The sequence below is a fragment of the Balaenoptera acutorostrata genome, chromosome 11, assembly GCF_949987535.1.
Source record: "Balaenoptera acutorostrata chromosome 11, mBalAcu1.1, whole genome shotgun sequence".
NCBI classification, from domain to species: Eukaryota; Metazoa; Chordata; class Mammalia; order Artiodactyla; family Balaenopteridae; genus Balaenoptera; species Balaenoptera acutorostrata.
In genome coordinates, this window is record NC_080074.1 from 96,105,314 (window position 1) to 96,131,702 (window position 26,389).

The window sequence follows — 26,389 nt, forward strand, 5'->3', positions numbered from 1 at the left end:
TGAAGACACCAGGTGGAGCCTTGAGCGGAATCAGGGATGCTACACTTTTACCGACTGCAAGTGTCCAGAGAGTGCGGCCAAGGGGATAGAGGGAGGGAGCTGAAGCCGTAGCGTAGCAGGACCACATGAAGGAACCAGGGATATTAAAGCCGCTGTGGCATACGAGAATCAGGGTGGGGTGCTAGAGAGGACATGGGATTGAGAATGGCGCTTACAATGTTATTTCTGCTCCCAATTAGCTGGAGAACATTGGGCGCATAATTTGACCTCTCTGTGCTTCAGTTCCCTGATCTACCAAGTTAAAATTATAGAACTAATTGAGCTTATGGTTTCTTCAAAGACTAAAATTTATTTTGTAAGGGATACACGATCAATATCTTCAAATACTTGAAGGGCTCCCATGTGGAAGAAGCATTAGACTAAGACTGTGTAATATCTAAGGAGGAGATCGGGATCTAGGGGTGGTAGGGGAGCAGATTTCAGCTTTAGGTAAAAAAAGAACTGCCCAGCAGTGAAATGGCTGCCTTGAGGGTAGGGTGTACAGTGATAAGCTCCCCATCAGTGGAAGTATTCAAGAAGAGCTGAGAGCGCTGGTTTTATGATGTGGAAGGGAAGCATAAACTACAAGAAGTAAGTGGCTAATTGATCGTGACGGTCTCTTACAATTTTGAGATTCTAGGAATCTCTCCTCCTTTGAGGTCCGTATTCTTGATTGCATTTGCCCCGAAATGACAGGTTGAAAAATCCCAGGCAGCTCTAGAAGTGAGAAGTGGTCCATGAGGATTTGGTTCACAATGCCTGGTCATCTCTAGAACTGCCCGAAGGACATGGCATCCTAGCAACCTTGTTGCTTAACCTAATGTTACCTGGAAGAATCAAAGAAGAGGCTCACAGTTCCGTTGAATGAAAAGACTTAAAAGAGGAGCCTTTAAGCTACCTCCTGCACGTTCTTCTTCTGCCCTTCAAATGTAGTAGGACACCATTGTTGGTCAAAGGTCTGAAGCCCTTTAGAATGCTCAGGACGATCACAAGATTCCCATTTTGCTTCTTAGCAGAGACACATCTCACAGCAGCATCGGGTGCAAGGCTCCAGAGTAGCATGTCATGTGAACACAGAGCTAATCATTGTTGATTCCTTGAGCCATGATGGTAAAGGGACCTAAATTACCATCAGCACAGTTGCACTAATGCGGTTGGAATGAGCACGCCTGTGGGAATTCCCGGTGAGGGAACTTCATCAGGTCAGAGCAGCCAGCAGGGGGATGGGCTGAGCGGGGGGTACAGGTGTTGGAGAGGGAGACAACGGCATTGGTCTGACTCTAATTATTAGAGTTTCTGCTAGTTTAAGTGCCTGAACCTAGAACACTCTGTGAAATGTCTCTCCCTTCTCCCCCATCACCACCTCCCGCCCCTATTTTCTGTTCACTCTACAAAGTGCAATAGCCCTGGTTTCCAGATGCATCTCGTGGAACCAGATCCCTAACTGCTGGACTTACCTTGCAACCCTTAGAAGCATGGGCTGGGCAGGCACATTGCAAGAGTTCAAAAGTGTAGACATATCTCTGGGAGGCGGAAAGACCCTAAACTCCAGCCTCTCTGAGCAGGAAGTTGTGTTGGCCCACGCCCCCTGTGTCTTTTCTCTACCACCTCTGCCCTTTAATCCAGCTCCTTTTTTGAATACTAATCGTTAACACTTAATGAGAGTTTACTCTGCACCAGGCCCCATGGTAAACGATCTCATTTAAGCCTTACAAACCTAATAGAGTAGGCTCTTTATTACCCCAGTTTTGGCAGATCGTGAAAAAACTGATGTTCAAAAGTCTAAATAAGTTGCTCAGTCATAGCTGCAGACTAAAGTCAAACCCACTGCCCTTGTTTTAAATTTCTGTCTTTTCTTATTATTCCTATTATGTGAAAACTTGGATGACGGTACTGGATCATCAGATGGGAGCCCGAGGGGTACAAGCTTTACGTGGTATTTGTACAGCTATCCACGTGTCTGCCTCCAGCCCTTTCTCTCCGTGTTCCTAACCATCTTGTTCTAGCGTACCTTCTTCATACTTTCAACCTTCTCTGTATTTTATCTTTCCAGGTATCTGATCAATGTGACTTTTGAAGGGAGAAATCTGTCCTTCAGTGAAGACGGCTACCAGATGCACCCGAAACTGGTGATCATCCTTCTGAACAAGGAGAGGAAGTGGGAGAGGGTAGGACATGTCTTTGGCAATTCTCATACTAAGAAGAGGGGGTGGGGATCGGAAAGTCTGCAACACATGGGAGGAAAATGGCACCTTGGTTTTGCTCTCTGAGCTGGAGAGCAAGAGATCAATACTTTAAGAACACGGGGGAGGCCATTTCTCAAACTTGCATCTTCATTTTCTTGCTACTTTGGTCAATCAAGAGATGATTGTCCCTATTGTATTTCTGTTTTATTGGTAGTGGTGCTGTCTGCAGCATGACTTTGTTTTAATGGAAGAGTGTGCATGCACAATATAACACAATTAGGTGGAGAAACCGAATTATGGTGTAATTCAGAAGTCATGTCCTACACGGTATACTGGGGAGGCCTGAGAAGCCTAATTTATGAGCACACAAGTCTGGATTTCCTGTGACTGGAGGTTTGCCATGCAAGGCTCTTCTCAGGATCTCTCCCACTGCCAGTTGATCACAGTGTCTGAAATTCTACCATTAGGCGTTAATTTACGTGGGCGCCAGACTGCCTAGGTTCAGTCCCCAGCTCCTCTACTCACTAAATTGTCTGTTTAGGACCTTGCACAAATCTCTTAACTTCTCTGTGCCTCCACTTCCTCATCTGAAAAATGGGGATAATAATAATAGTACCAATATCACAGGGTTGTTATAAGGATTAAATATATTAATATACGTAAAGGACTTAGAAGGGTGCCTGGCACATAGTAAGCACTTACTAGGTTTTGGCTTTTATTATTATCCCTGATTCCTAGTTAAATGCAAATGTTCCTGAGAGTAATTTCATCACTGGTGTTCCCGAGAATGTTCAGCAGGGCACTTGTGCCTTGAGACGCTTTGCTGAGAAACGGTTTCGCAGATAAATAAGACTGAGAGGTGCTGTCTACTCTGTCTCACTCTGGGAGATTCTCAGAACACATTAGCATTTGAAAGTTCAGAGGCGTCTTTTACTGAGGGATAGTTGACATACATCGTCATACTAGTTTCAAGTGTACAGTGTAATGGTTCAATATTTGTATATGTTGTGAAATGATCACCACAGAGAATCTAGTTAACATCCGTCACCATACATAGTTCCAAAATTTCTTTTTCTTGTGATGAGAACTTTTAAGATCTACTCTCTTAGCAGCTTTCAATATGCAACACAGTGTTATTAACCATAGTCAGCATGCTGTACATCACACTTCCATGACTTATTTATTTTACCCCTGGGAGTCTGTACCCTTTGACGGACCACCAGTCTGTTCTCTGTATCTGTGCACTAGGTTTTTTTCTTTTTCTTTTGTTTTAGAGTCCACTTATAAGTGAGGTCATGCAGTATTTGTCTTTCTCTGTCTGACTTACTTCACTTAGAATAACACCCTCAAGGTCCGTCCATGTTGTTGCCAATAGAGGTGTCTTACAGCAAAGAAACATCTTTCATTTTATTTAATCTGGCATTTCCCCAAATGATTTATCACAAGATCCCTTTACTCATGAAATCATATTCTGTGAATCACGTTGGGAAACATTGATTTACAGACTCTGCAGACGCTGTGGGCCAGTTGGCTGAGAATAGACTTCAGGATGTCAGCATGGCTCTGACTAGGATGGAAACCAGGTGATATAGTTCCAGGGAGAGTAGCCAGGAAAAGAAGCCAGAGATAAACTTCTTGAAATTCACCATCTTGTCACAGAGAGCCGTGGGCGGGTGGTTATGAGAATGCTCACCTGTGAAATCAGGCATGTGTGTCTCAGGTGGTGGGACCCAGGGCCTTACCTTTCAAACCGAAGACCTCGATCTGTCATGGGTTCCTCATATCAGGGCTTGGCTATAAGGCTGACATTATGCCCGGGGTTCTTGATTGAAGCTGCCGCCCCTCCCCTGAGTTGTCATTTGTTCCAAAATGCCTATTCCCTGGGATCCCACTCCTCACCCCAGTCAAGCTGCTTTTCACTGCTGCTCTGGAGACATAATCATTCAAGAAGTGTCTGGGCCGGCAGGTACAACAGGCGCTTCTGTATATCTCCAGAAGAGGAGTTATTAAAAACGGAGGCTTCATGTGTGGATCAGAAGACATCCAGCTAGGGTAGCTTTTATTCAGTAGACTCGTGATTACTGTCTCCAGTAAGGGGCCCTCTCACAACCGTCCTGTCTCAAAGAGACACCACTTCCCGTCATTTGTGCTGCCTTCTCTTCCTTAGGCTGGAATCTGAGGCCTGGGACCCTCAGCCCTTTCCAAACCTAGACCCTCCTTCCTGGGGGTTGGATCCCTCCTCTCCTTAACAGATCTACCTCTACTCTAACTCTTGAATCTATTCCTTATTTCTATATGATCCAGGAACCATGTGGATAACTTTTTTAAATGGGCCTCCTTCTCTCTGACACCCACGTTGAACCATTCAGATCAGCCCTGGACATGGCTTCTAGAAAGAGCTTCCCAAGCCACAATTCTAGTTATGTTCTTTCTCTGCCCAAAACCTGCTCAGAGCTTCTGCAGTTTGTGGATTGGGCCCACACTCTATCTATTCTTGCATTCAAGGCTCTGGTCTCTTTTCCAACACGCATCTTCTCTTCCTCACCATTTCCCATCTCACCATCAAGCTACACCGGGCTCCTCTCTGTTCTGAGAATGTGCCCGTGTATGTCTTGCTCTCCGTACAGTGTGTCATGATGTTTTCTTTTCCTGGAATGAATGGTCCAATTATACAAATCATAATCATCCTTTGAAGCCCAATTAAAATGTTGCGGTCTCCTTCCCTGATCTTTGACCAAGATATAATTTTTTGCTCCCTTGTCCCCTGTAGCCTTGGTCCATACCTCTGTTGTAGTACTCGTCACATCTGCCTGTGTTCGAGTTGCATGTGTGACGCTTCCAGAGGACAGAAGCTGTGTCTTTATACTGTCGTGTCCTCATGGCAACCTGGAGGAGCGTGTAGCAGAGCTCGATAAATATGTGTCGAATGAATGAGGACCATTACACAATACAAGAGTCTAAAATCCATCATTAAGAACCCAAGTTTATGCTATTGCCCTTGATACAAGAGCTCATTTTTGTGGGCGAGGGGAGATAAAATCTTTATGTAGATTGAGTTTTCATAGATCGTACTTTAAGTGTGCTAAGGGAGCTTGTTATTTAAAGAAATTCTGTGGGTAATCTTTTGATAAAGTCTTTTGGGGGGATTGGGATCCTAGAATAGAACATTTTCATACTGACTTGGTTACATCAGGGAGCATTGCTGAAGAGAGATCTTCAGTATTCCTTAGGTTCATGAGCCACACAGCTCCCAAACCTGCAAGCCCTTGCGGGCCGGGTGGGGATGCCAGGCACAGGTCTAGAGCATGTCTGGGATGTGGTGAAATCGAACCGTGGGAAGTTGTACCTTTTCTTCCACTGTCACCCTGGCCCCCAGAACCCTTCTGCATTCTCAGGACTCCTAATAGCATTCCAGAAGGTCCTCAGTGGTCCAGGGAAGATTTAGACTTCAGAGAGGCAGGCCTCAGGGTGAGGATTTTACAGTGAAGAGATGGTCACGGGGGAGATAAGCAGAGAATGAGTCTCAATTTGTGGAGGAGGCGTGGGCTGAGAGATGGGGCCTTTAGCTTCTAGTGATGCCCCTAACTGGCTGTGTGACCTGCTCTTTTCACTTTTCTGGATCTTTCTGTCCTCATGTCTGGAATCATGGCGTGAGATGGGTCATTTCCAGCTCTAACCTCTGAGATTACATATTCACGCTGTAAATAAACAGGAGCGTGGCATGGAAGTTGGTGAGAGCTGGAGGGTACAAAAGGAGCCAGACTTTGTTTTTAAGGACAGTAGCTCCCAGGACGTATTTGTCATTCTTGTCATTGAGGTAAATGTCATCTCTTCAGAAGGCCTTCCCTGATGACCCAAGCTGAAGTGGCCACCCGGTCAGGTCTATTTTCATTTTCTTCAAGATACTTATTATCTGACGCTTGGCTTATTTGTCTGCTTGTTTGTTTTGTTTAGCACCTGTGTTCCCACACCAGGTCGGAATGTGCGTGGGCGCAAGGGCCTAGTTCACCTCAATAATTCTAACACTTAAGAAGAGTGCCTGGCTCAGAGGGGCCGCTCAAAAGATCATTGTTAGATAAACGAGGAATCCGTACTCTTAGGAGGGTTAGAGCCGTGACCGGTAGCGACCATTCGCTTCCACCTGGGACTCTCCCGTGTAGACTGAGTGGTTTACTGAAAAGCACGTGAGAGCAGGTACATCTCCCTATGGACTGAGCCCTCCGAGGGCTGGCAAGGGACTCAGGGCACCTTCGGGACGGCTCATCTCCAGGCAGGCGCGCCCAAACCGTGTTCAACAGGCAGCCTCGGGAGGAGGAAGATTTATTAAGTTGTCAGTGTGAATCGTGTGGTAGGATTTCACCACATTCCTTCAGGTTTTTACAAAGTAGTCTCAAAGCTACTGTCTTATCAGTTTGGTTCCTTCCAAAAGACTTCAAGTGAAGAAGGCAGGATAGTCTGTGAGACTGAGCACAGGTTTTAGAAATCGGAGAGAGCCGAGTTCAGTTTCCCACATCGCCATTTATCAGCTGTGTATACAGAGCGACTGATTTTACCGGGGTCTATTTCCCTTTTGTAAGATGGGGCTTTACATAAGGCTGTCATACAGATTAAAGGGGATTTTATAGTAACCAACTATAAAGGAGATATTATAGTTAAACCAGTTAATAGTGGCTGAAACACAGCCAGTATTCAACAAATACCAATTGGTAGTCCCCACCCTCCTCGAGTAATTTTTTAAGGTAATATCTGCACATGGTAAAAAGTCAAATGATACAAAAGAATATCCAGTAAAAAGGATGTCCTCTGATCACCTATGATCCCTGGTTTCCCAGGTCCCTCCTCAGAGCAACCATAGTTCTCAATGTCTTATGTATTTGCTCTGAAAATACTCCCAAACATATACAAATTTTCTACATTCACTCAACCTCTTTTTTTAAACGAATAGTACATGCTTTTGTGAACCTTTAGTGGGATCGTATATTAGTAGCCTCTAAGGAGGCATGGAGGCTGGGGGCTAGAATAGCAAAGAGATCTCTGGATCAGAATTATATTCACAGAAAGCCAAGTACATATCTCTGGTATGTAGAAATGTGAAGAACATTTAAAGAGGAACACACAGACACAGATGTAGAGAATGGACTTGTGGACACAGGGGTGGAAGGGGAGGGTGGGACGAATTGAGAGAGTAGCATTGACATATATACGCTACCATGTGTAAAACAGATAGCTAGTGGGAACCTGCTGTATAGTGCAAGGAGCTCAGCTCGGTGCTCTGTGATGACCTAGAGGGGTGGGAAGGGGGCGGGGGCATTGGGAGGGAGGCTCCAGAGGGAGGGGATATATGTATACATACAGCCGATTCACTTTGTTGTACAGCAGAAACTAACACGACATTGTAAAGCAATTATACTGCAATAAAAAAAAGTACAAAAAAAATAAAGAGGAACACACACACACAGCATGGTGAGTTGGAAAGGGTAGGGGATGGTGAAAAATATTTGTTTGCAGAGTGGCTTCATTTGTAAGTCTCTCTAAGAGGGGGACAGATGCATCAACTTGCATTAAAAATAGTCTGGCACAGAGAAGCAGTTCCAACAAGCGTTCAGGCTTCTGTCTTTATCAGAGCCTCTCATGATTTGCTTCATTGCCACTGCTGCCTGCTTCCATTTAATCGTTGCTAAAATGGGGATAGTAAAAATGAAATGCAGTGGGGTGTGTTCTGAGTAATGACTTCAAGAAATGATGATGATGCGTTTTTCAGGTTGTAAGAGGTAAACAGACCTCAAAGGGACTGTCTCTGGGTCAGAATTGCAGGACAATACATACGGTTTGCCTCTCCGCTCGTCTTTCCCCCAAACTCGCCAGAGCTGTATTTTAGAAGCGCGCTCCCTCTTCCCTGCCTCCACCTACCAGAAAATACCCCTCCTTGTGTAGATTAAAACATTCTTCGTTTGTCTGGGTCATTCTTTGGGCTCCCCAAGCCAGTTGTCACCTTAGGCTGGCAATCCTGAGAGATTACAGCCATATCCACCTGTGGAAGAAGGGTTAAAGGTGAAAGTGGTCGGTAGGAAGTGCTGAGCCCATAGTCGTGTTTATGAATTTTAACGTATGGATCAGTGAGAGAGAGGAAGGGTAACCAAACTGGTAGAGAGAAGACTCCCAAGAGCTGCCTCAGCAGCAACAAGCTTATAAAACAGAAGGTCCCACCAGCATCTGGAGCCTGGGATGCACGAAACAGGTTAAGGGATGCTTCCGGTAGCCCCGTATCCAGGAGACAGCACTGACTCCAGGCTGTGGCCGCTCTGTGATTCCGACACCTGAGGACTAGAGGGATCCTATCCCAGAACGATCAAGTGAGTGATGATGTGACAGAGGTTGATCGCTACTGTGGCAGATTCTGCTTGAAAGCCATTGACTCATGACATAAAACAGCCCGTCCGTCCCTTCAGAGAGCGTGCGCACGCGCGCACACACGCTCTCTCTCTCTCATCACGGACAAACTGACGGTCTGCTCACGAACACAGGAACCACATGTGGCTGGTTTTCCGCCAGACGTCTGTGCCCAGCACAGTGCGAGGCAGTGCTAAGCAGGCCAGGAAATACTTGGTGTTGCCTGAACACACCTGCCCCAACTGAATTCCACCTCCCGGCCCAGGGGGAAGAGGCCACGGGCTATCCACGCGCTCTCTCCAGACTTGTAGAGGGCGTCCGAGGAGTGAAACAGAAGCTCTTCCCCATGTTGGTGTGTTTTTTCTGCATCTCCCGATACCACCACTTGGCAACATGCTCTTTTTGCCGACGTTGAACTGCATACTAATATGCATCATTGGATTAAGGGATTAAGAAACAGGATCCATGGAGAAAGGCTGTGGGAATTGGGGTCACGGAGGGGAAGAAGAAGAGGCAGCAAGGTGATGACTTACTCTCTTTAAATATATGAAGAATTATTGGACCAAGTGTTGAGATCAGCTGTTCACTTTCTCCTCCGAGACAGAACCAGAGTAAGTGGGCTTAAGATCAAGCAGAGAGGATTTATATTAGCTATAAGGAGAATTTCTTCCTAGAGAGAAGTGTTGAGTACCAGAACTGTTAACCCCACCAGGGGCTGACTTTGGAAGAACTAAAAATTGGGTATATCTTCAGGGCTCTGTAACATGCAGTCCTGCCCAAACAACAATGCGTGAACTACAGGCTTTGAGAGTGCTTCTTCCCTTCCCCTCCCTCCCTTCCCTCCTTCCTGCACATAACGATTGAGCACCTACTATGAACCTCGTGTTGCTTCCACCAAATTAGTATTATTGTTTTCCTAGTTGCTGGGGAAAGACGTATTGCAAGGAGAAGGGCGCTTATTGTGACGCTTAAAATTTCTATAACCTAAGGTGATTTTAAATCTGACTATTGGATATGGTCTAATAGTTGGGTGGCTCTTTCATCTTGCTTGGTTAGTAAAGACCCTGCATATATATGACAATGGTTTATAGACAAGGCCTCTGGATTACATGCTTTTGGTTGTCTTTCCAAGTTGTGATTATCACAGACTTTCACATCCAAGTGTTCCCTTCTTTGGTTCCCTCAGCTCCAAGAGCCGTGGCCCATGCTCTTTGCCTACACCCTTTTCCAGGGTCCCGGAAAGAGACCACTGGGGGCCAGCCCCGGGTGGGGAGGTGTGCCCTTAACCCCCAAGGTCTCCACACCCGCCCCTGGTAGACTCAGTCCACAGTGTCAAGCTGCTACCCCCATGTACATTTATAAAATAATTCGAAGAGCAGAGCAGGTTGTATTGGGGGAAAGGACTTCAGAAATGTCATTTCAGAAAGGCTGGTTGTCTTCATGTGCTGTCATCAGCCACTGAATGAAAAGGATAAAAGAACAAGATAACCTTGGTTGACTTTGCTTTTGAAACCTATACCTGCTGATGGGGGAGAAAAGCAGGATGGAGCTTGGAGACAGAAGTGCTGGCTTAATCTTGACTTAAGGATACACTGTAAAGAGGAAAGGATCCCCAAAGCCAAAAGATAGCTTTCATCCACCTTGTTTAAATTTTATTGAGATTTTTATTTCATGACAGTTGTCTTTGGTTGGCTCCTGAGTCCTCTGAACTACCTTTCTAATTCTAGGTTATAATGTTTTTCCAGTAGTGGTATTGAAGGTGAAATAGTGGTGTAGAGGTTACAAGACTCTTATGTTAATATACAGGTTAAAAACAACATTTACGATTTTATTATTATAAAGGTAATTGGTGCTTATTAAAGATATTTGGGGGGACAAAATAAAATTTACCCGTTTACATACCTACAAAGAATTAGTGTTTACATTTCCTCTGTTTCTTACTGATGCTTTTTTCTGTGCCTGTGTGTGTATATGTGTATGTTTTAACACAATACAGTGTGATACAATAGAACTGGAAACGCAATGTATGAACAGTTTGCGGTCTTCTTCTTTCTCTCACTATGATATTGTGACCATTTTCTTATTTTATTAATGTTATCCAAAAGCATGAAACTTAATGACTGCCTCATATTCCGTTGTAAAGACGTATCCTACTTCTTTAAACTGATCCCCCATGATTAGGCATTCATATGTGTAACTGGTACTCATATGAGAATAATTTCAGAGTTTTTGATAATCCAGCTTTGATGTGTAAGATTGATGTCCGAGGTGACAAGGTTTGGTCACCTTTTTTTGTTGTTGTTTTATGTCCCTAAACATTCAAAATGATATCCTTTAATTCAAGAAGCTTGGGTTATATTCATTCAGTAACAAGGAGTAGACACACATGCAGTGGGTGTGAAAGGCTCTCCTTTGTGATTCCTGGTCTGCTGGGGATCCCAGAGGGTTTTTCTCTTTCTGACCTTCTAATCCTCTAACTTTGCTGATGAGACTATTTCTTATCTTTGGCAGTTAACAGCACACAGAGAATGGGGTTGTTCATGTGGTCTGTGTCTGCAGTTTTCAACATCCTGGGACCATTTTCTTGAGAGTTGGAAGCTTGTAAAATTCAGGCCCATGTTCCTAAGGAGCTAGTAGGGCTCATGCTTGGTGTGACATCCTTTCTAGTGCTGTTTCCTTTCTCTGTGCCCCAAGTGACCCAGGAAGCAGGGAGAGTGATCCCCTTCTTTCACCAGTGGGGCAGCACCTGGCTGGCTGACCCACATACCCACAGGCTGATGTGCCTGAAGACCGTCAGGGCCGGCACGGCAGGGACGACTCTCTTCATACCTTGGGGTATTTTCCACCAAACAAGCTACTTCGTGCATTCATCAGTAGCATACACACTTGCCCTGAAGTATGAGGTGTGACATCAAAGCTACAATATCTGAATGTTCTTCATCTACATGCACGCCTCTGTTGACCTATCACCAGGAGATCTTCTGCTTTGAGTTTTTCCTACAGCGATGACAGGTTTGTACAAGTCCACGCACATTCTCTCTCTCCACAATACCTACTTATGAGAGCTGGCCGGGACCAGGGTAAAGTGATTTGTGCGCACAGGGAGGGAAGCACTGACCTTGGCATGTGAACTCTGCTGATCGGCCCTCAGTACAAAGAGTTGAAAGGAAGCGTTGGCCAATTAAGAAAATAAACTGCCTTTAAGAATGAAAGCTATTAATAAAAAAAAACATGAATACAAGCATTCCACAACAGCCATAGCACTCAAGATTATTTGGTGTGATTTTATTATTTTCTCTCTCTATCAGAATGATTTCTGTCCATAATTTGGTGAGCATTTCAGTTCATTTTGAGAGAGAGACAAGCTCTTGCACTCTCTTCCAGCTCTCCCTCTCTGTGGTCATGTGACCCAGGTATTCTCTGCTGCCCATAAAGGCTGCCCATTGCCAGTTCTACAGGCGTTCCAGGTCTTAGCTCCATCAGCTACGTGTTCTGAAGGTTTAAACTTAAAACAGATCTGTGCCAGGGGAATGATGAGAATGAAAGTGTGGTCTTGAGGAGACAAATAAAAGAAGAGAAGAACACAAGTATACATCTGGGAGAGAGTGATAGACCCCAAGGGAAAGAGGACCATTCTCCACAGCTGTATTTTCAAAGTGCACAATATTCCCTGTTTACACCAAACTCTGCTAGATATCCTTTCACGTTTTTCTACTCTGAAGGTTTGGTGTGTGGTGTCTTCTAAGATCGTCAATTTTGGCTATTCTCATAATAACACGTACCATCTTTTTCACTCATCCCATAAGGAGGGGAGCTTTCTGGCGTAGGAATAGAATACTACCTCTTGGGTAGAATTTCTGGTGGATATTTAAGCCACCTCAGCATTCTCTTTATAGAACAGTGAAAAAACATCTATTCTCCCTAAAGGGTCTGAGAAAGCTGTACAATTTCTAGAACACTCTATCCTGAGATCAAGGGCTCTTAGGAAGATTTGGCACTAGCACATCTGACATTTATTGGGCCCTTTATTAACAATGTGGTTTATGAAGAGTTTTAGCGTATATGACCTAATTTTGATTCCTATTAAAACTTACTTCCTGTTGCACAGGTAAGTATACTGAGGCTCAGAGAAGCTGTACGATTTGCCAAAGTCATACACTTAAGGAGTGGCAGAGCTGAGTGTAGATATTTACGTCTGGCTCCATTTAAGTCCAATATATGTTTTGCCTTGATACACAGAGTATAACAGTATAACTAGACTAATGGCATCAAAGTGTAGCACTACCAATGGGGATAATTTTGTAGACCAGAGAACAGATCACACCATGGAAATATGTGAACGCTATCACATGAGAGTTTTTAAACAGTGTTCAGAAATGGTCCTGTACCAGGTAGGGGCGGGGGGGAGTTAGCTTAAACTGTGACTGGCTGTTTCAGTGTAATATTTTCCTGAGAAGATTATAAAATGGAAAAGTAAGCAAAGGAAGGAGAGAGGCAAGAAAGATAAGAACAACAACAGGAAAGCTTTTCTGCATCCCTACATCCTTATACCTTTTCACTATCTATTATTAAACACACATTCACACACACACACACATCCCTAAAAATACATACATGCATACATTGCCTCTTTTTTTCAGTTAGAACAAGAACGTTTCTCCTCAAACTGTGAGGACAGAACACGTTTCTCGCAATAGCAAAGGCCACAGCTACCTACAGAAATCGTTGTCTAGGTCCTGATGACATAGAGGGGATTTTCTAGCAGACGGTTTGCTTCTGCATTAAAAGCTCTTCTAAAGTGCAGCCACATGGCAGTGATACTGCAGCTCTGCAGCCCCATTGATCAGACACCTGCGGGAGGTGCAGAGAAATGTCGAAACACTAAGAGGAATTTAAAATAGCTGACCTACAAAACAGACTTCAAATCTTAGCAAGAGAGTGACATGAAATTTTAACTTTGTTTTACATAAAACACAATCAATTAAATATTTTATGAGCTCAACTAGCTAAGAGAGAGGAGTTTGGGGATTTCATATCAAACTAGCTGAAGGTTCATTGAGATGAATACATACAAATATATAAAAGAGAAAGTAGAAGCAAAATCCAGTAGCTAAGACCACTGATCTTCTGTGATTCATCATGGTCACTTCAGTGTTTCCCCAAGTATGATTGTGGGTTTCACTGTGGTACATGAATTAAGAGGGATGAGTATTCTTTATTTAAATAATCTGTTTATCTTTATAGTTATCTGCTATCTTTGACAAGTGACACTTGTCTTACATTTACAGTCATGATATGAAATTTTTAAATATATTTTTTAAAAGAAGGTTATTTCATATGTAATTAAAAATAGTGTAGGTGGTGCACAGATGTGGCAAAAATTGGTACAGTGGAACTCAAATGACTGAAATTTGAGAAATGCTTCCAGAGGGCAAAGTGTGTTCCAGACCCCGGTTCCCAAATCACAGTAGTCAAGACTGACCTACCTTCCCGTCCTCTTTCCTCTTCTGCTCTCTGCGTTTAGTCTACACACCAGCATAACTGCAACTACCCCTTCTCCAAACCTCTTGTACTTTTATGCCTACATGCCTTGGCTTATGCTTTCCCCTTAACCTTGGACTCTTGAACTTACCCTTTGAGGCATAGTTTAAAAGCCAAGAGGCATCATATCTTCCTCACCTCTGCCTAACACAGTGATTCATCCAAAGCAGTGTAAATAGAAGTTGCTTCAACTTTCTTTGTTTCCCTTTCCTTATCTATAAAACGGAAAGAATGATAGCACCTACCTCAAACTGTGGCTATACGGATCAAATAAGCTTTAATTCATTTAAAATTCTTAGCACAGTATCTGACGTGTAGCAGGTGCTGTGCAAATATTCACTGTTCTTTACTTGAACATGTTTTTTTCTTCCAGTTTTATTGAGATATAATTGACAGCACTGTATGAGTTTAAGGTGATTTGACTTACATACATCATGAAATATATACCACAATAAGTTTAGTGAACATCCATCATCTGGTATAGATACAACATTAAAGAAATTTGAAAGTATCTTTCTGGTAATGAGAACTCTTAGGATTGACTCTCTTAATTTTCATATATATCATATAGCAGTGTTAATTATATTTATCATGTTGTACATCACATCCCTAATATTTATTTATCTTATACCTAGAAGTTTATACCTTTTGACCGCTTTCATCCGATTCCACCTCCCCCCACCCCCTGCCTTTGGTAGCCAGAAATCTGATCTCTCTTTCTATGTTTGTTTGTTTGTTTTTGAAGTATAATTGAACATATTTTAAACTAATCTTGACTGAAATTGGGTTCTGGAAAACAAGAAAGTGAAGAAAAATGAACCGCATACACAAGTACACAACAAGGTTGGATTTTGGCCTTAGTCACTGAAAGGAAGGAACTAGGAAACAACACATAGAATCCTTGACGTGCCCGATGATACACTGGCAAAGAACACGCTTTCTTCCTTTATTCCTAAACAACTTTTTGCACAGGAATTTTTAAAAATTGAGTCTTATTAATAATAAAAGAATGGTAAAGTCCCCAACACAGCACAGCAGCCCATGCTGGGCTCATTGCCCCCAAATCAGGGAATTAAAAACATGTCCAGCTTAGATTTAGGACATTGTGGATTCTCAGTAACCATTAGATAACAACCAAACCACATTAGGCGATAGTGACTGTTCATGAAACCTCATGGTGTGTCCTTGTGTCATTCGATCTCCTTGGCTTTTGTTTCACTGTAACAAACCGCCGCCAGTCTCCCCTTTATGGCTTCCTTATTGTGCAGCGGGTAGATTGGCCCACAAGCATTAAAGGAGTTCCTCCCACAAGGGAAGGTGGTTTATGTCAAAAGACACATCCTAGTCAGGGTTGACTATAAAGGGGGGGATGATGGTGAAGTGGGGAGTGAAATAGAAAATGCAACTGACACGTAGCATGTTATAGTTTACAGCAGTGGTTCTCAAAGTGTGGTCCCTGGACCAGCAGCATGAAGTTCCCACCTGGGAACTTATTTGGAATGCAGATTCTCAGGCCCTCCTGCCAAAGCTCCAGGGACGAGGCCCAGAAATCTGAGTTTTGACCTATAAAACGCAGGGATAGTTGACCACAGACATTTCCCTTTCACAACAAGAGACGTATCTGTTTCATGGATACTTAAGACTGCCACCTTGTCACAGTTTTCTGTTCTCATTTTATTTTCCAGCCTTTTACTTTGAAATAAATCTGAATCTTTATCCCTCCACAAAGTTGAGGATAGAGCCAGAAGCCCAGCAAGAAAGAGTTAAGGCCTGTATCACTCAGTCCAGGAGATTGTGAATTATCTATGGTCTTCAGTCACTGCTACAGAAACTTCAGGATATTAGGCTGATTGTCTGGGGTTGTTCATTCAGGAAATATCTCCTGAGCCCCTAATAAGTACCAGACACTATTCTAGGTGTTGGGGAAGCAGTATTGAATAAGACCAACCAATTCCCCACCCTCAAGGAATTTTTGTCTTCGTGAGGAGGTCAGACAACAAACACATCAACAAATAAGTAAATATCATCACTTCAGATGGCGTCTAGTGCCATTAAGGTGGTAAGATAGGGTATGGTGGCTCTCACCCACGTGATGCCAGCCCCCCAAGGGGCTTTTAGAAATACCAGCCCCCAGCGGGGCTTATTTACAATTTCTTATTTTAAGTAAGATGACAGTTAAATTTCTAAGGAGTATGTCCAACAACTGTTAGAAATTTAACTGGCAACTTAAAGTAAAAACCTTTCGAATGATGCCCATAGGTCCTCTGCTTAAACTTGGCATAGATACTGTGTTGAGACTACAGACCCACTTCCAAGCAGCAGGGCAAATATGGGTAGTATTTGATCTTCCATTTTTCCCATTACTACTAGGTTTTAGAGAATACAGACATGAATTTTTATAATTTGACACATTGGGCTGTGAACATTTCACTATTTATGCTTGATTTTTCCAAAGAATCGAAAAGCATTAACCTTCTTTGTTTAATTAGAACTGCATTTAGTAAGTCACGTACCCTCACCAACTGTTCCAAGTGAGCATGACATTCTTTTGCAGCTGTTGTGGAAATTATTTCACTTCCTGAGTTGTCTCCATTTGACCCCGTGGTCACAATGTGACACTACATGAGGACCTGGTGAGAATGTTTAGGAAAGGTCATAAAACTCACAGGCAGCCTTTGGGTCATAGACATGTTCTAGGTGGCCCAAGAGTGGTGTATTTAAGATTAAATTGGCTTTAGCACTTACAAATTTAGAGATTACCTTAACATTCCAGATTTGTGGATTCCTGAAAAATTCTGAAGAGTGGCCACACTGGGCTCACATTCTGCCGGGGCTGAGGGGTAGAGCCTCCTCTGGATGGAATACATGCTCTCAATTCAATACACACCCTCCAGGTGTCCCGCCCCTTTTATTAATGATCTACCTAGTTCTTACAGCCATTGGAGTTTGCAACTCCTAGAACAGGAATGAGTTCAGAAGAGATTCAGTCCCTGCTTAAAAACAAAAATGTATACCTTGGAAATGGGTACATTCAGGATTAAGGAATCAGGTAAAAAAGGAGCGGACACAGCCTTTTGATCGCTTGTTGCAGTTCACCCTGTAGTCCCTAGGGGGCAGATGAGAATTTTGAGCGCTGTCTTAACGCATCAGCACACAGGACAACCACGGTTCTGTATTGTACTGAATCCCCAAATTCACCTTAGAATTGTAGAAGGCAAAAGACACTACCTGTCTAAAGGGCTTTCTATTTGTCAGACAGTGAAACACAGAAATATACACTGCTAATGTCTTTAAAGGTTTTAGGCATGTGTGAATTTGTCTTTTTTCTTGGCAAAGTAACAAATAATTCTACCTGGAGGAATATCTTGGAAAGGCTTCACAGACATGAGCTTTCAAGGGGAATTTGAGTGATCTAAGGGCATGTACCTGGCAAAGAAAGGAAGGCTTTTGCAGGGGAAAATCTCAGCCAGGAGACCAAGATAATGAAGGAAAGCGGTGGGCAAATGAAAGGAAAGAGATGTGTGGAATAGGAAGAACTGAAATTAGAAATGAAGGTGGGGGAAATGCCACGTCTTAAGAACAGAAAACTGATAGCGATTAGAGAGAGGGAGCGACAGAGTCTGAGTGTAGAGAGGAGCGAGATGACTCTAGTTATGCTAGTCTGGTTAAACTAATGCAGAGAGAAAGGGAAAAAGCAGAGACAAGAAACAAAGAGGTTGAAGTTGTCCGGGCAGGAAAGGAGCTACACTCAGATGAGATTCTGAGCATTCAGGATGTAAGGGAAGGCCAGTTCATCATGAAAGTAATGACAGGGGTATCTTGATCTTTGTGCAAGCGCTAACTAAGGAAGTAAGGGGAGTGCTTGGTCTCTTTCTGCCCTGGAGACTTGGAATTTTAGATTCCCCCCATCCCACCCCAGAAGTGAGAAACACTCCATCTCCGAATGGAACTTCCTATATCCAAAGAACGACAATGAGTACCGAGCATTTTCTTCTACCCTGCAAAGCTCAGATAAATCTTTCTTCTTGGGTCTCCACTGGCATTTCTTCTTTTCACGTGAAAGCAGAATCTCAAAGTCCACCAGAAGGCATTGCTTTTCCTTCCCGTATCCAGTTATCTCTTCTTTTATCAGGCAGCTTCAGTTCAATTCAGCGAACATATACTGCAGGGTTTCTCTATGAAGGACCCTGTGTTGGGCGCTAAGAGGAAATAAAGGTAAACAAGACACTCTGTTCTTAAAAAAATGTATGCTGTTGAGAATATCACACAGGTATAATATCGGGAAGAACGTGATGGTGGTAGGCAACCACTAAGAAGACCCCCAAATCCCCACCTATATTTTTATTTTCCAGATGACTTCTTGGCTACTTAAGACTATAATTAAGTAAAAGCCTTCCTTAAGGAGGAGGGACTGTGGTTTTAAATGTATTGCACGCAAAGTTGTGAGGATCTCTTTTTCAGAACCAGAGGAATCTAGTTTCATCTTGAGTAATAAACCTCTCTTTTATGTAATGATATTTGTTATTTATGTCTGATCCAAAAGTATAGTAGCTGTTCACTGAGAAAAAGTTAATAGAGCGTTAAGAAAAAAATAAAATTCACCTCAAATTCTGCCCCCCAGAGGTAATTTCTATGTACATTTTGGTTTCTATCATTCCACTCTTTTTTCCTCTATGCTCTTCTAGATTATAAATGTGTTTTACAAATGTAAGTGCATATTTTTATAAAATCGGGATAGTAGCATACATTCCCATTTTTGTAACCTACACTTTCCTTTAACAACGTGTTGTGAATGGTATGCCATAAATACGTATCATTAAAATATTAAAAATATAAATATGATAGAAAATATATCATTAAATATTTATCAAGCCAGTAATTGATCTATTATCTATTTGCATTCGTCTACTTATCACATAATTTTTAGTGCTATATATTATTTCATTATTTAGAAACTGTGTATGTAGACGTATGTGTTACAAAATCCCTCCCCCACCAGGCGGTCCCCCCCGACACACAAAGTGCAAGATCTTGGCCACGGCTCACTGATCTGAGCAAGCTGACAGTAGGGAGGCTGCCCTTGTTGGCGTTCGCCCCCTGCATCACTCACTTCCGGGCACCTGCTGGAGGGGGGACACCAACAGGTGTTCCCAAGGACGCCAGGACACCTGCCCATGGTGGCTCTTCCCGTATCGCTGAACGTGAACCCTGCTCCTTCTCTAAGCAAGCACAGCCCTCCTGGGACTGACGTTGTATTGCAAATCTGTCTCTTGGTGCTCTTTCCTAAATGCCTTTTTAAACATGCTCAATAATAGATGAGCACCTGGGCCGTTCTTCTCTGAGAGCTCAAGCGGCTTTTAGAACATGAAAAAGCTATTTGGCCCTTTAGAGCTGAGTCTTGGAACATCCCCAATTCCGCGGGACACTGTTTAATAACCATTCACTCCAGGACAGCAAATGCTTTGCCTGGTGGGTTTTGTCGCTCCATTTCCTTCCCGAGTTACTTCTTCAGTCCTGGCCTCAACTTTCACTGAATCTTTGAAGCCAGCCTGCTGGCGTGGAAGTTCCCGAGCTCTTTCCCTGTTTTCTTTCTCTGCTCTGGCTCCTCGCTGCTGCCTGCCTCAAGCAGGATATCCAGACTCGGTTGGCATTAAATTCCCAGAAATAGGCAAGTCCATGCCCCTTGGCCTATCAAGTCTTGGCTCTGACATCAATCTGCTGGATGACCTTGGACAAGTCACTTAAGATCCCTGGGCTTCAAGTTTCCGTATCTATAAAGCAAGAGGGTTGCATTACATCCCCCAGATCTTCTAGTTCAGACAGTCTGTGGTTTCAAGTACACCTTTGGATTTTTCACAGTGTTCTGTCTGTGGCATATCTTTAGTGACATCTATTTATTCGTTAATTAGTTATAAGAATTGCTTATTTTTAGAACTTCATTTCCTAGGTGGGATGGCTCTGTCATTGGATCCACGGGCTTTGTAACAGCTAACTTCTGGGATGGGGGCTGGAAAGGGAGATTGAATTTTTCCACTGCCCTGCTTCTCTGGCCTTTCTAGTAATTCACAAAATAACAGTGGAAGGCAGGCTTCCTCGGGGCCTGGCTCCTGAGCACTCAGGGAAAAGCCTTGACTGCCTTATGCAGTTTGACTATTTGTGTCTCTTTCATGGAAGAGACATGGGTGGCTGGAGTCAAGCAGTGTCGCCTACACATCAGTGTCACAGTTGCCCACACGCAGACCACCAGGGCTCCCCACCGCACTGGAAACCAGCCTCTTCTTATTTTTTATTCTGTGTTTCTGGATATTGTCTTGTAACTGATCACTTATCTCTTTCTCTGCGATCCCGTCCTTCAAAATTAGAAATAACTTATAGGTTTTTTTTTTCCTTTTTATATTTTGAAGTCACTATTGTATTCTGGGACTATATTGTATGTTCCTGCTCCGGTTTACCATTCATTGAGTGAATTTTTCATTAATGCCTGCAGCGTGCTGGATTCTGTTCTCCGAGAAAGGAGTGTGAAGGAAAATGGACGGACAGGTGGAGAAAGCAAGAGAGAACTGAGAAAAGGGTCGGCACTACAAGAGGAGCGAGAAAGGGCGAACATTTCTCAAAAGGGGTAAAGAATAGTGTAGACCCCACCCAGGGCAGAAAGCAGGGGAAGTGAAGGGAAGAAATCAGAAGATTTGGGGAGTCAAAACCCTAGTTTGTGCCAATTCTTCTAAAGAGACAGGAGCCCTGGCTGACAGGTAACAGTGTTAGTAATAGCTATCACTTCTGTAATAGGTCAGTATTATAGGCCTGGCACTGTTCTAAGCAGATTACTTATCTTAACTCATGTTAACCCTCACAACATCCCTATGGAGCATTATTTAAGACAAAACCACAAGCCAAAAAATCGTGAGGCCCAGAGAGGTTTAGTGGCTTTCAGAAGGTCACACAGCTAGGAGGTGGAGGAGCCAGGATTTGGACCGTGCAGTGAGACTCCGGAGGCAGCACTGACTACCACACACCACTGAATGCAGCACAGGAAAGATCTGATCCCACTCATGTTCCATGGGGGTGGGGGGCGGGGGAGGCAGTGTGCATTAATGCTCTAACTTCTAAGTGTCCTGATGCCTGTTTCCTTCCCCATCAATCCTTGTAGCTCTGAAATTCAAGCCTTATGCTCCATGTTTGCCAAAGGCGCCCAGCACATTCGCTTTGGCCTCAGGCATTGAGTATAATCATTGCTGGTTGGGCTGTGCGGCTCTATTCTGGGCCGAGCCAGGTTTTGTTCTCAGGAGAACAAGCCTGAGAAAAGAGGAGACGTTTGGCCCACAGGTTTGCTGGTACAGAGAAGGAGAGATGCGAACTGGGTGGGTTTTGAATACCCTGGATATCTTGTGCCTGGTGGTTTCATGTAACTGACACCACACTCATTTCTAGCCTCTCCACGTTTCTCAAGAGTGTGCTCCAACTAAGCACATAAAACAACTGACCCAACTTAGGGGAGTTACTTGTTTATTTTTTTGACTCATAGGAAGAAGGCTGTGGGAGCCTGACATTCCTAATTCCATGTTCTCCGTCAAAATGTTGCTCCTCCCATCTCTGCCAGTTAGAAGCCTCTGTTTCTCTTACTTGCACACCTTGAAGGAAGTAGCCAGAACCTGGGCCAGAATGTCACCCTCAACCTAAAAACTGTTCTTAAGCCTCGGACTGGGCTTTCCAGAACTGGATGCGAACGTAGCCTTACTTCATTGTAATTGCCATGGTAATGAGTGGACAGGGATGCCGGGACCTTATTTATGGGGACAGTTCCAGCCCAGAAAAGCAAAACACACCAGCAGGATGGGCAAAACTGGACTCCCGAGCCTTTAGCAGTCTCAGCTACAAAGGAGAACACAGTCAGCACTTGTTGTCTACAGGAACTCAGCGAAAATGAAAATTAACTCAGAAACAGAAACAGTCAGAAACAGAACCGGTTGACTCACTGGCAGCAAGTCGTCTAGGGGAGCCAGTGCTAAGCTGCCCCGTGCATCTTCTTGTGGGCGTCACCCTGCAAGGCTGTTATCTGCAAGTTTAAGCAGAGACCCTCAGATGTAAAGTATTAGCATCAGATTTCTTAAAAGATGTCCCTTATGTCAAGATTCTCTCTTTGGTCTTTCACATACAAACAAGCAAATGGGATTAGTTAACCAGCACTGAAGCCTTTCATTCTTCAGTTTCCTACTTATCTCTCAACATTCACACATTTTGAAATATTTTCCTACAGCTTCTTTGCAAAGAAACCAAGGAAGCCTTTCTTTCCCTTGCTGCCTCCTCCTCCTTCTTCTTTCTGTCTAGCCCAGCCGTGAGCTTCTCATTACACCTCTTATCATGATAATTCCAGAAATAACATCTCCCTTTTCTCTCACGCCTTTTATCTGCGGGTTCCCACGGAGCCGCTCAGGCAGTGAGGACTGTTCAGCAGCCTGGCCACCAGGGCAGCGTTCCTCTGCTTCCGGGTCACAGAGGGGAAGAGCTGGAAACGCAGGTGCAGCCCCTTTGTGTTTTGAGAGTCAGGGGGTGGGGAGTGCAGGAAGGAGGTCGCAGGGTTACGCAACTCTTTTCTTGGTGATTTTTGACAAAAGCAGATACCTAGTCCTGAGTCTGGCTCAACAAATAGAAATTCTAGGGTAAAGGAACTGGAGACCTACTGCATTAAGGGGAAAGATGGACAATGCATGTGACCAGTTAATGATTCTAGACAAAACTCGCCTACTGGATGGAGACATACTTATTAGAAACAATGGAATATTGTTCAACCTTAAAAAAGAGAAGGAAATTCTGCAATATTCAACAATGTGAATATTTTGTCACAGAAGGACAGTCGTTGCATGATTCCACTTATGTGAGGTCTCTAAAACAGCCAGATTCATAGAATCGGAGAGGGGAATGGTGGGTGCCAGGGGCTGAGGGGGAGGGGCAAATGAGGAGTTACTAACCAATGGGCGTAAAGTTTCTGTTATGCTGGATGAGTAAGTTCTAGAGATCTGTGCAACACTGTACCTATAGTAACACTACTGTATTATGCATTTAAAAATTTGTTAAGAGGGTAGATCTCATGTTGTATTCTTAACCCCATAGTATAATTTTTTTTAATTAAAAAATATTTTTAAGAGATAAGCTTATTTCCAATGATAAATATAAAGTCACAGTGTTGACACTGTATACACTTGATGAGCAGAATGGAAGTTGTCTCGAGTTAACACCGCATAATGTGCTTCCGTTGTAATGGCCCTTCCTAGTGCCACTGTGGCTTCCTGGCTCTCAATCCAGTAAATCGACTTATTCCCTTTCTGACCTCTCTTTGAGAGCTGACACTGGTGACCCCTCTTTCCTTCTTGAGACTTCCTCTCTGTCTTGTCTCTCCTTCCTTTGCTGGCTTACCTTTCACCCTTGTTCTCACTTTGCCTCTCCTTATTCACTGGTGTACTTCCAGGGTTCTGGTCTCATCACAGACCCACCTACATAGACTTTATGGACAACCCATGCCTATGAGTGATGACTTAAAAACGTCTATACCCAGATTTTTCTCCTGAGCCCTGGACTTAGGTGCTCAACCACCTTGACTCTTATACCCCATAGAGACCTCAAGTCCACCAAACTCAAAACTCTCATCTCCTCCTCTCTTCTTGTATTAACCTTGGCACCAGTGTCTACCCAATTATCAAGGTAGAAACCTGGGAATCATTCTAGGTGATTTCTCTTTCTCATCTATCCCTCTCTTATATCCACCTCATCTCTTTCTTTCCTCTCTTCTTGCCTTTGTTATTTGTCGCATGAATCACTGCATCTGCCTCCTTTCCCTGACTCTGATCTAGCCCTATTCTAATCTATCCTTCACACAGTGTCAGAGGGATCCTCCTAAAACATAAAAGTATTCATGTCTGTTGCCTGACTCAAACTCTGCAATAGCGCTCCAGTGACATCAGGATGAAAACTCAAAGCCATGCTGAGAAGCTTTGATTCTCATGTTCTGGCTCCAGATTCCTGCCATCCTCTTCCTTCTCATTTTCCATCATTCCTCAACTTAAACCCAACTTTCTATCCATAAGAAACTGATTGTGGATTTCTGAATCTGCTAGACACTCACCTCCGTGCTCTTAATGTGCTTTGTCTAGAAGGGTCAACTGCCCCAGACCTTTTCCACTTGGCTAACTCTTAATGACCCTTCACGGCTCAGTTCAGCTCTCTGGTGAGCTTTTCCTGACCTCCCTGCAGGCTAGTTTAGAAACTGAGTATGTGTGTTCCAGAACCAATGGACACATACCTTCATCCGTATGCTTATCCCACTATATTGTACTTGCTTGTGTTTGTGTCTCTTTCTCCCAGCTGCAAGTTCCCGAAGAGCAGGAACTGCATCCTTAATCTCCGTATCCTTAGTGCGTAATGCAGCCCAGAACATAGTAAAGGCTCAGTAAAGGTTACATAAATGAAATCCTAAATTATCTCATTTAATCCACACAACTTCCCACTGGGTAAATATTATCCCAGTTTAATAGATGAGGAAACTGAGATCTGAAGAGGTTAAATAACTGGCCCAGGATCATGCAATATCAAATCACAGAAGAGTGTGGGTCTGTCTGAACCTCATGGAGAGTTTGCATGGGCCAGGGGACTAATGGCCATCTACTGGCACTCAAAGCAACTCCTGATGTAGAACAGCTTTGAGTATGGTTAGAAGATAAGTAGGGAAGAGTTCATATTAAGGAGTTAGGGTCATGCTTAGGCTGAGTGAGGAAGATCAGCAATAATAGCTCCTGAAGCCCAGGGAAAAGGATGGACTTTATGCTGGCCTTTATTTTAGTCCCAGAATTTCTCCTAATGCCTATAAAATCAGCACCAGCCATCCAATTCACTAGCATTCACTGAACCACCATTATATGCTTGGCCTGTTGGAGAATGTAAAACTAGTATTGCCACTTCTTGTCAAAGTCTGCACTGAGATATCTTTCTTCCCCCTCTCCTCTCATTTCTGTCTCTCTCTCAAAAGAAATTGAACATCTTTTTAGGCTCTTTTCCCCCACTAGGTTGGGGGAAAGATGTTGGAGGCCCACCTGTCTACACATGGTTGATGACTAATTTGATTGATCACAGGCCCTGTTTTAATGGAGGACACAGTCACTGTCAAAGACGTGTGTATGCTTCTGCCTGAATGCTGTCTGGTTCCTTTTGCACACATCTGGGTCCACATCGCCCTTTCTCTTTGCATGAGGAAATCAGTCTTGTCATCCTCTCTCTTTTCTTCCACATGCCATCCTGGCCTGGGTCCTGTCCCTACCTTGAGTTAGGAGGTCTACAGCAGCTTAGCTCAAAGTTTTTGAGACAAGCAGTATGTTCCAACTATCTCTTTCATTCCCTTTCCTCTGGCACTGGTGGATGTGCTTCAAGCCAGACTTTCCTTACTGAGTGGAAAGATCCCATCTTCGTGGGAAGATTTGGTAGATAAAAGAGCAGAGTAAAAGGCCATATAAACCCTTTAGGTTAAACGGCATTCTCTGCATTAATTTACTCTTGCAAAAAAAATTTATTGAGCACCTACTATGCACCAGGCACTTATGTAGTCCTCTAGCACTGAGATTCAGTCACAAACCCAAAAGACAAAATTCTCTGCTCTTATGGAGTATCCATTCTAGCTGGGGAGACAGAAAACATAGGAACTAAGTAAATTATACAGTATGTTAGATAGAGATAAACGCAAAGGAGATAAAATAAAGAAAGGAAGGATTAATGAAATGTAACAGGGAGGGTGTTGAAATTCTAGATGAGTAGCCAAAGAAGACCTCATTGAGAAGGTGACTGAGGCACACCCAAGGAATTAAGGGGGTTGGGGGAGTTGGGAGTTACTGAACTAAATGAAGTGGCACTTTTCCCCCATTTGCCAATTGATGGTTATGATAGGTACTTCCTTGTTCAGTACTCCAGAGAGAAAAATGGGTGGCTGTTCAGTACTCCAGAGAGAAAAATGGGTAGACCTGAGTCCCTAATCCTTAAGATTTTGTTGGAAAGATAAATCAACATACATGCAAAGGGAATTTTTTCTCATCTTAGTGAGAGTACACACAGGAATAAGGTCTGTTAAATTTCAAGTGAGAGAGAAAAAAAAGAGGGTCCCTCCTATGGGATCAGGGAAGACTTTTTGTGACCTGACTGGTGTCCTGAAGGAAGAACAGAGTTTATGTTGACAGAGGAGGAGGAAGGGGATGGCA

The 26,389-nt window shown here is 43.5% G+C and overlaps 1 protein-coding gene across 1 annotated transcript in view; it reads left to right on the forward strand.

The window, feature by feature from the left end:
• The window catches only part of GRIN2B (glutamate ionotropic receptor NMDA type subunit 2B), a 345,756-nt gene that overhangs the window by 235,398 nt on the left and 83,969 nt on the right, over positions 1-26,389 (forward strand). The window contains exon 4 of the mRNA XM_007196043.2: positions 2,093-2,207. Within this exon, the coding sequence (XP_007196105.2) occupies positions 2,093-2,207 (115 nt within the window). The remainder of the gene's footprint in view (positions 1-2,092; positions 2,208-26,389) is intronic.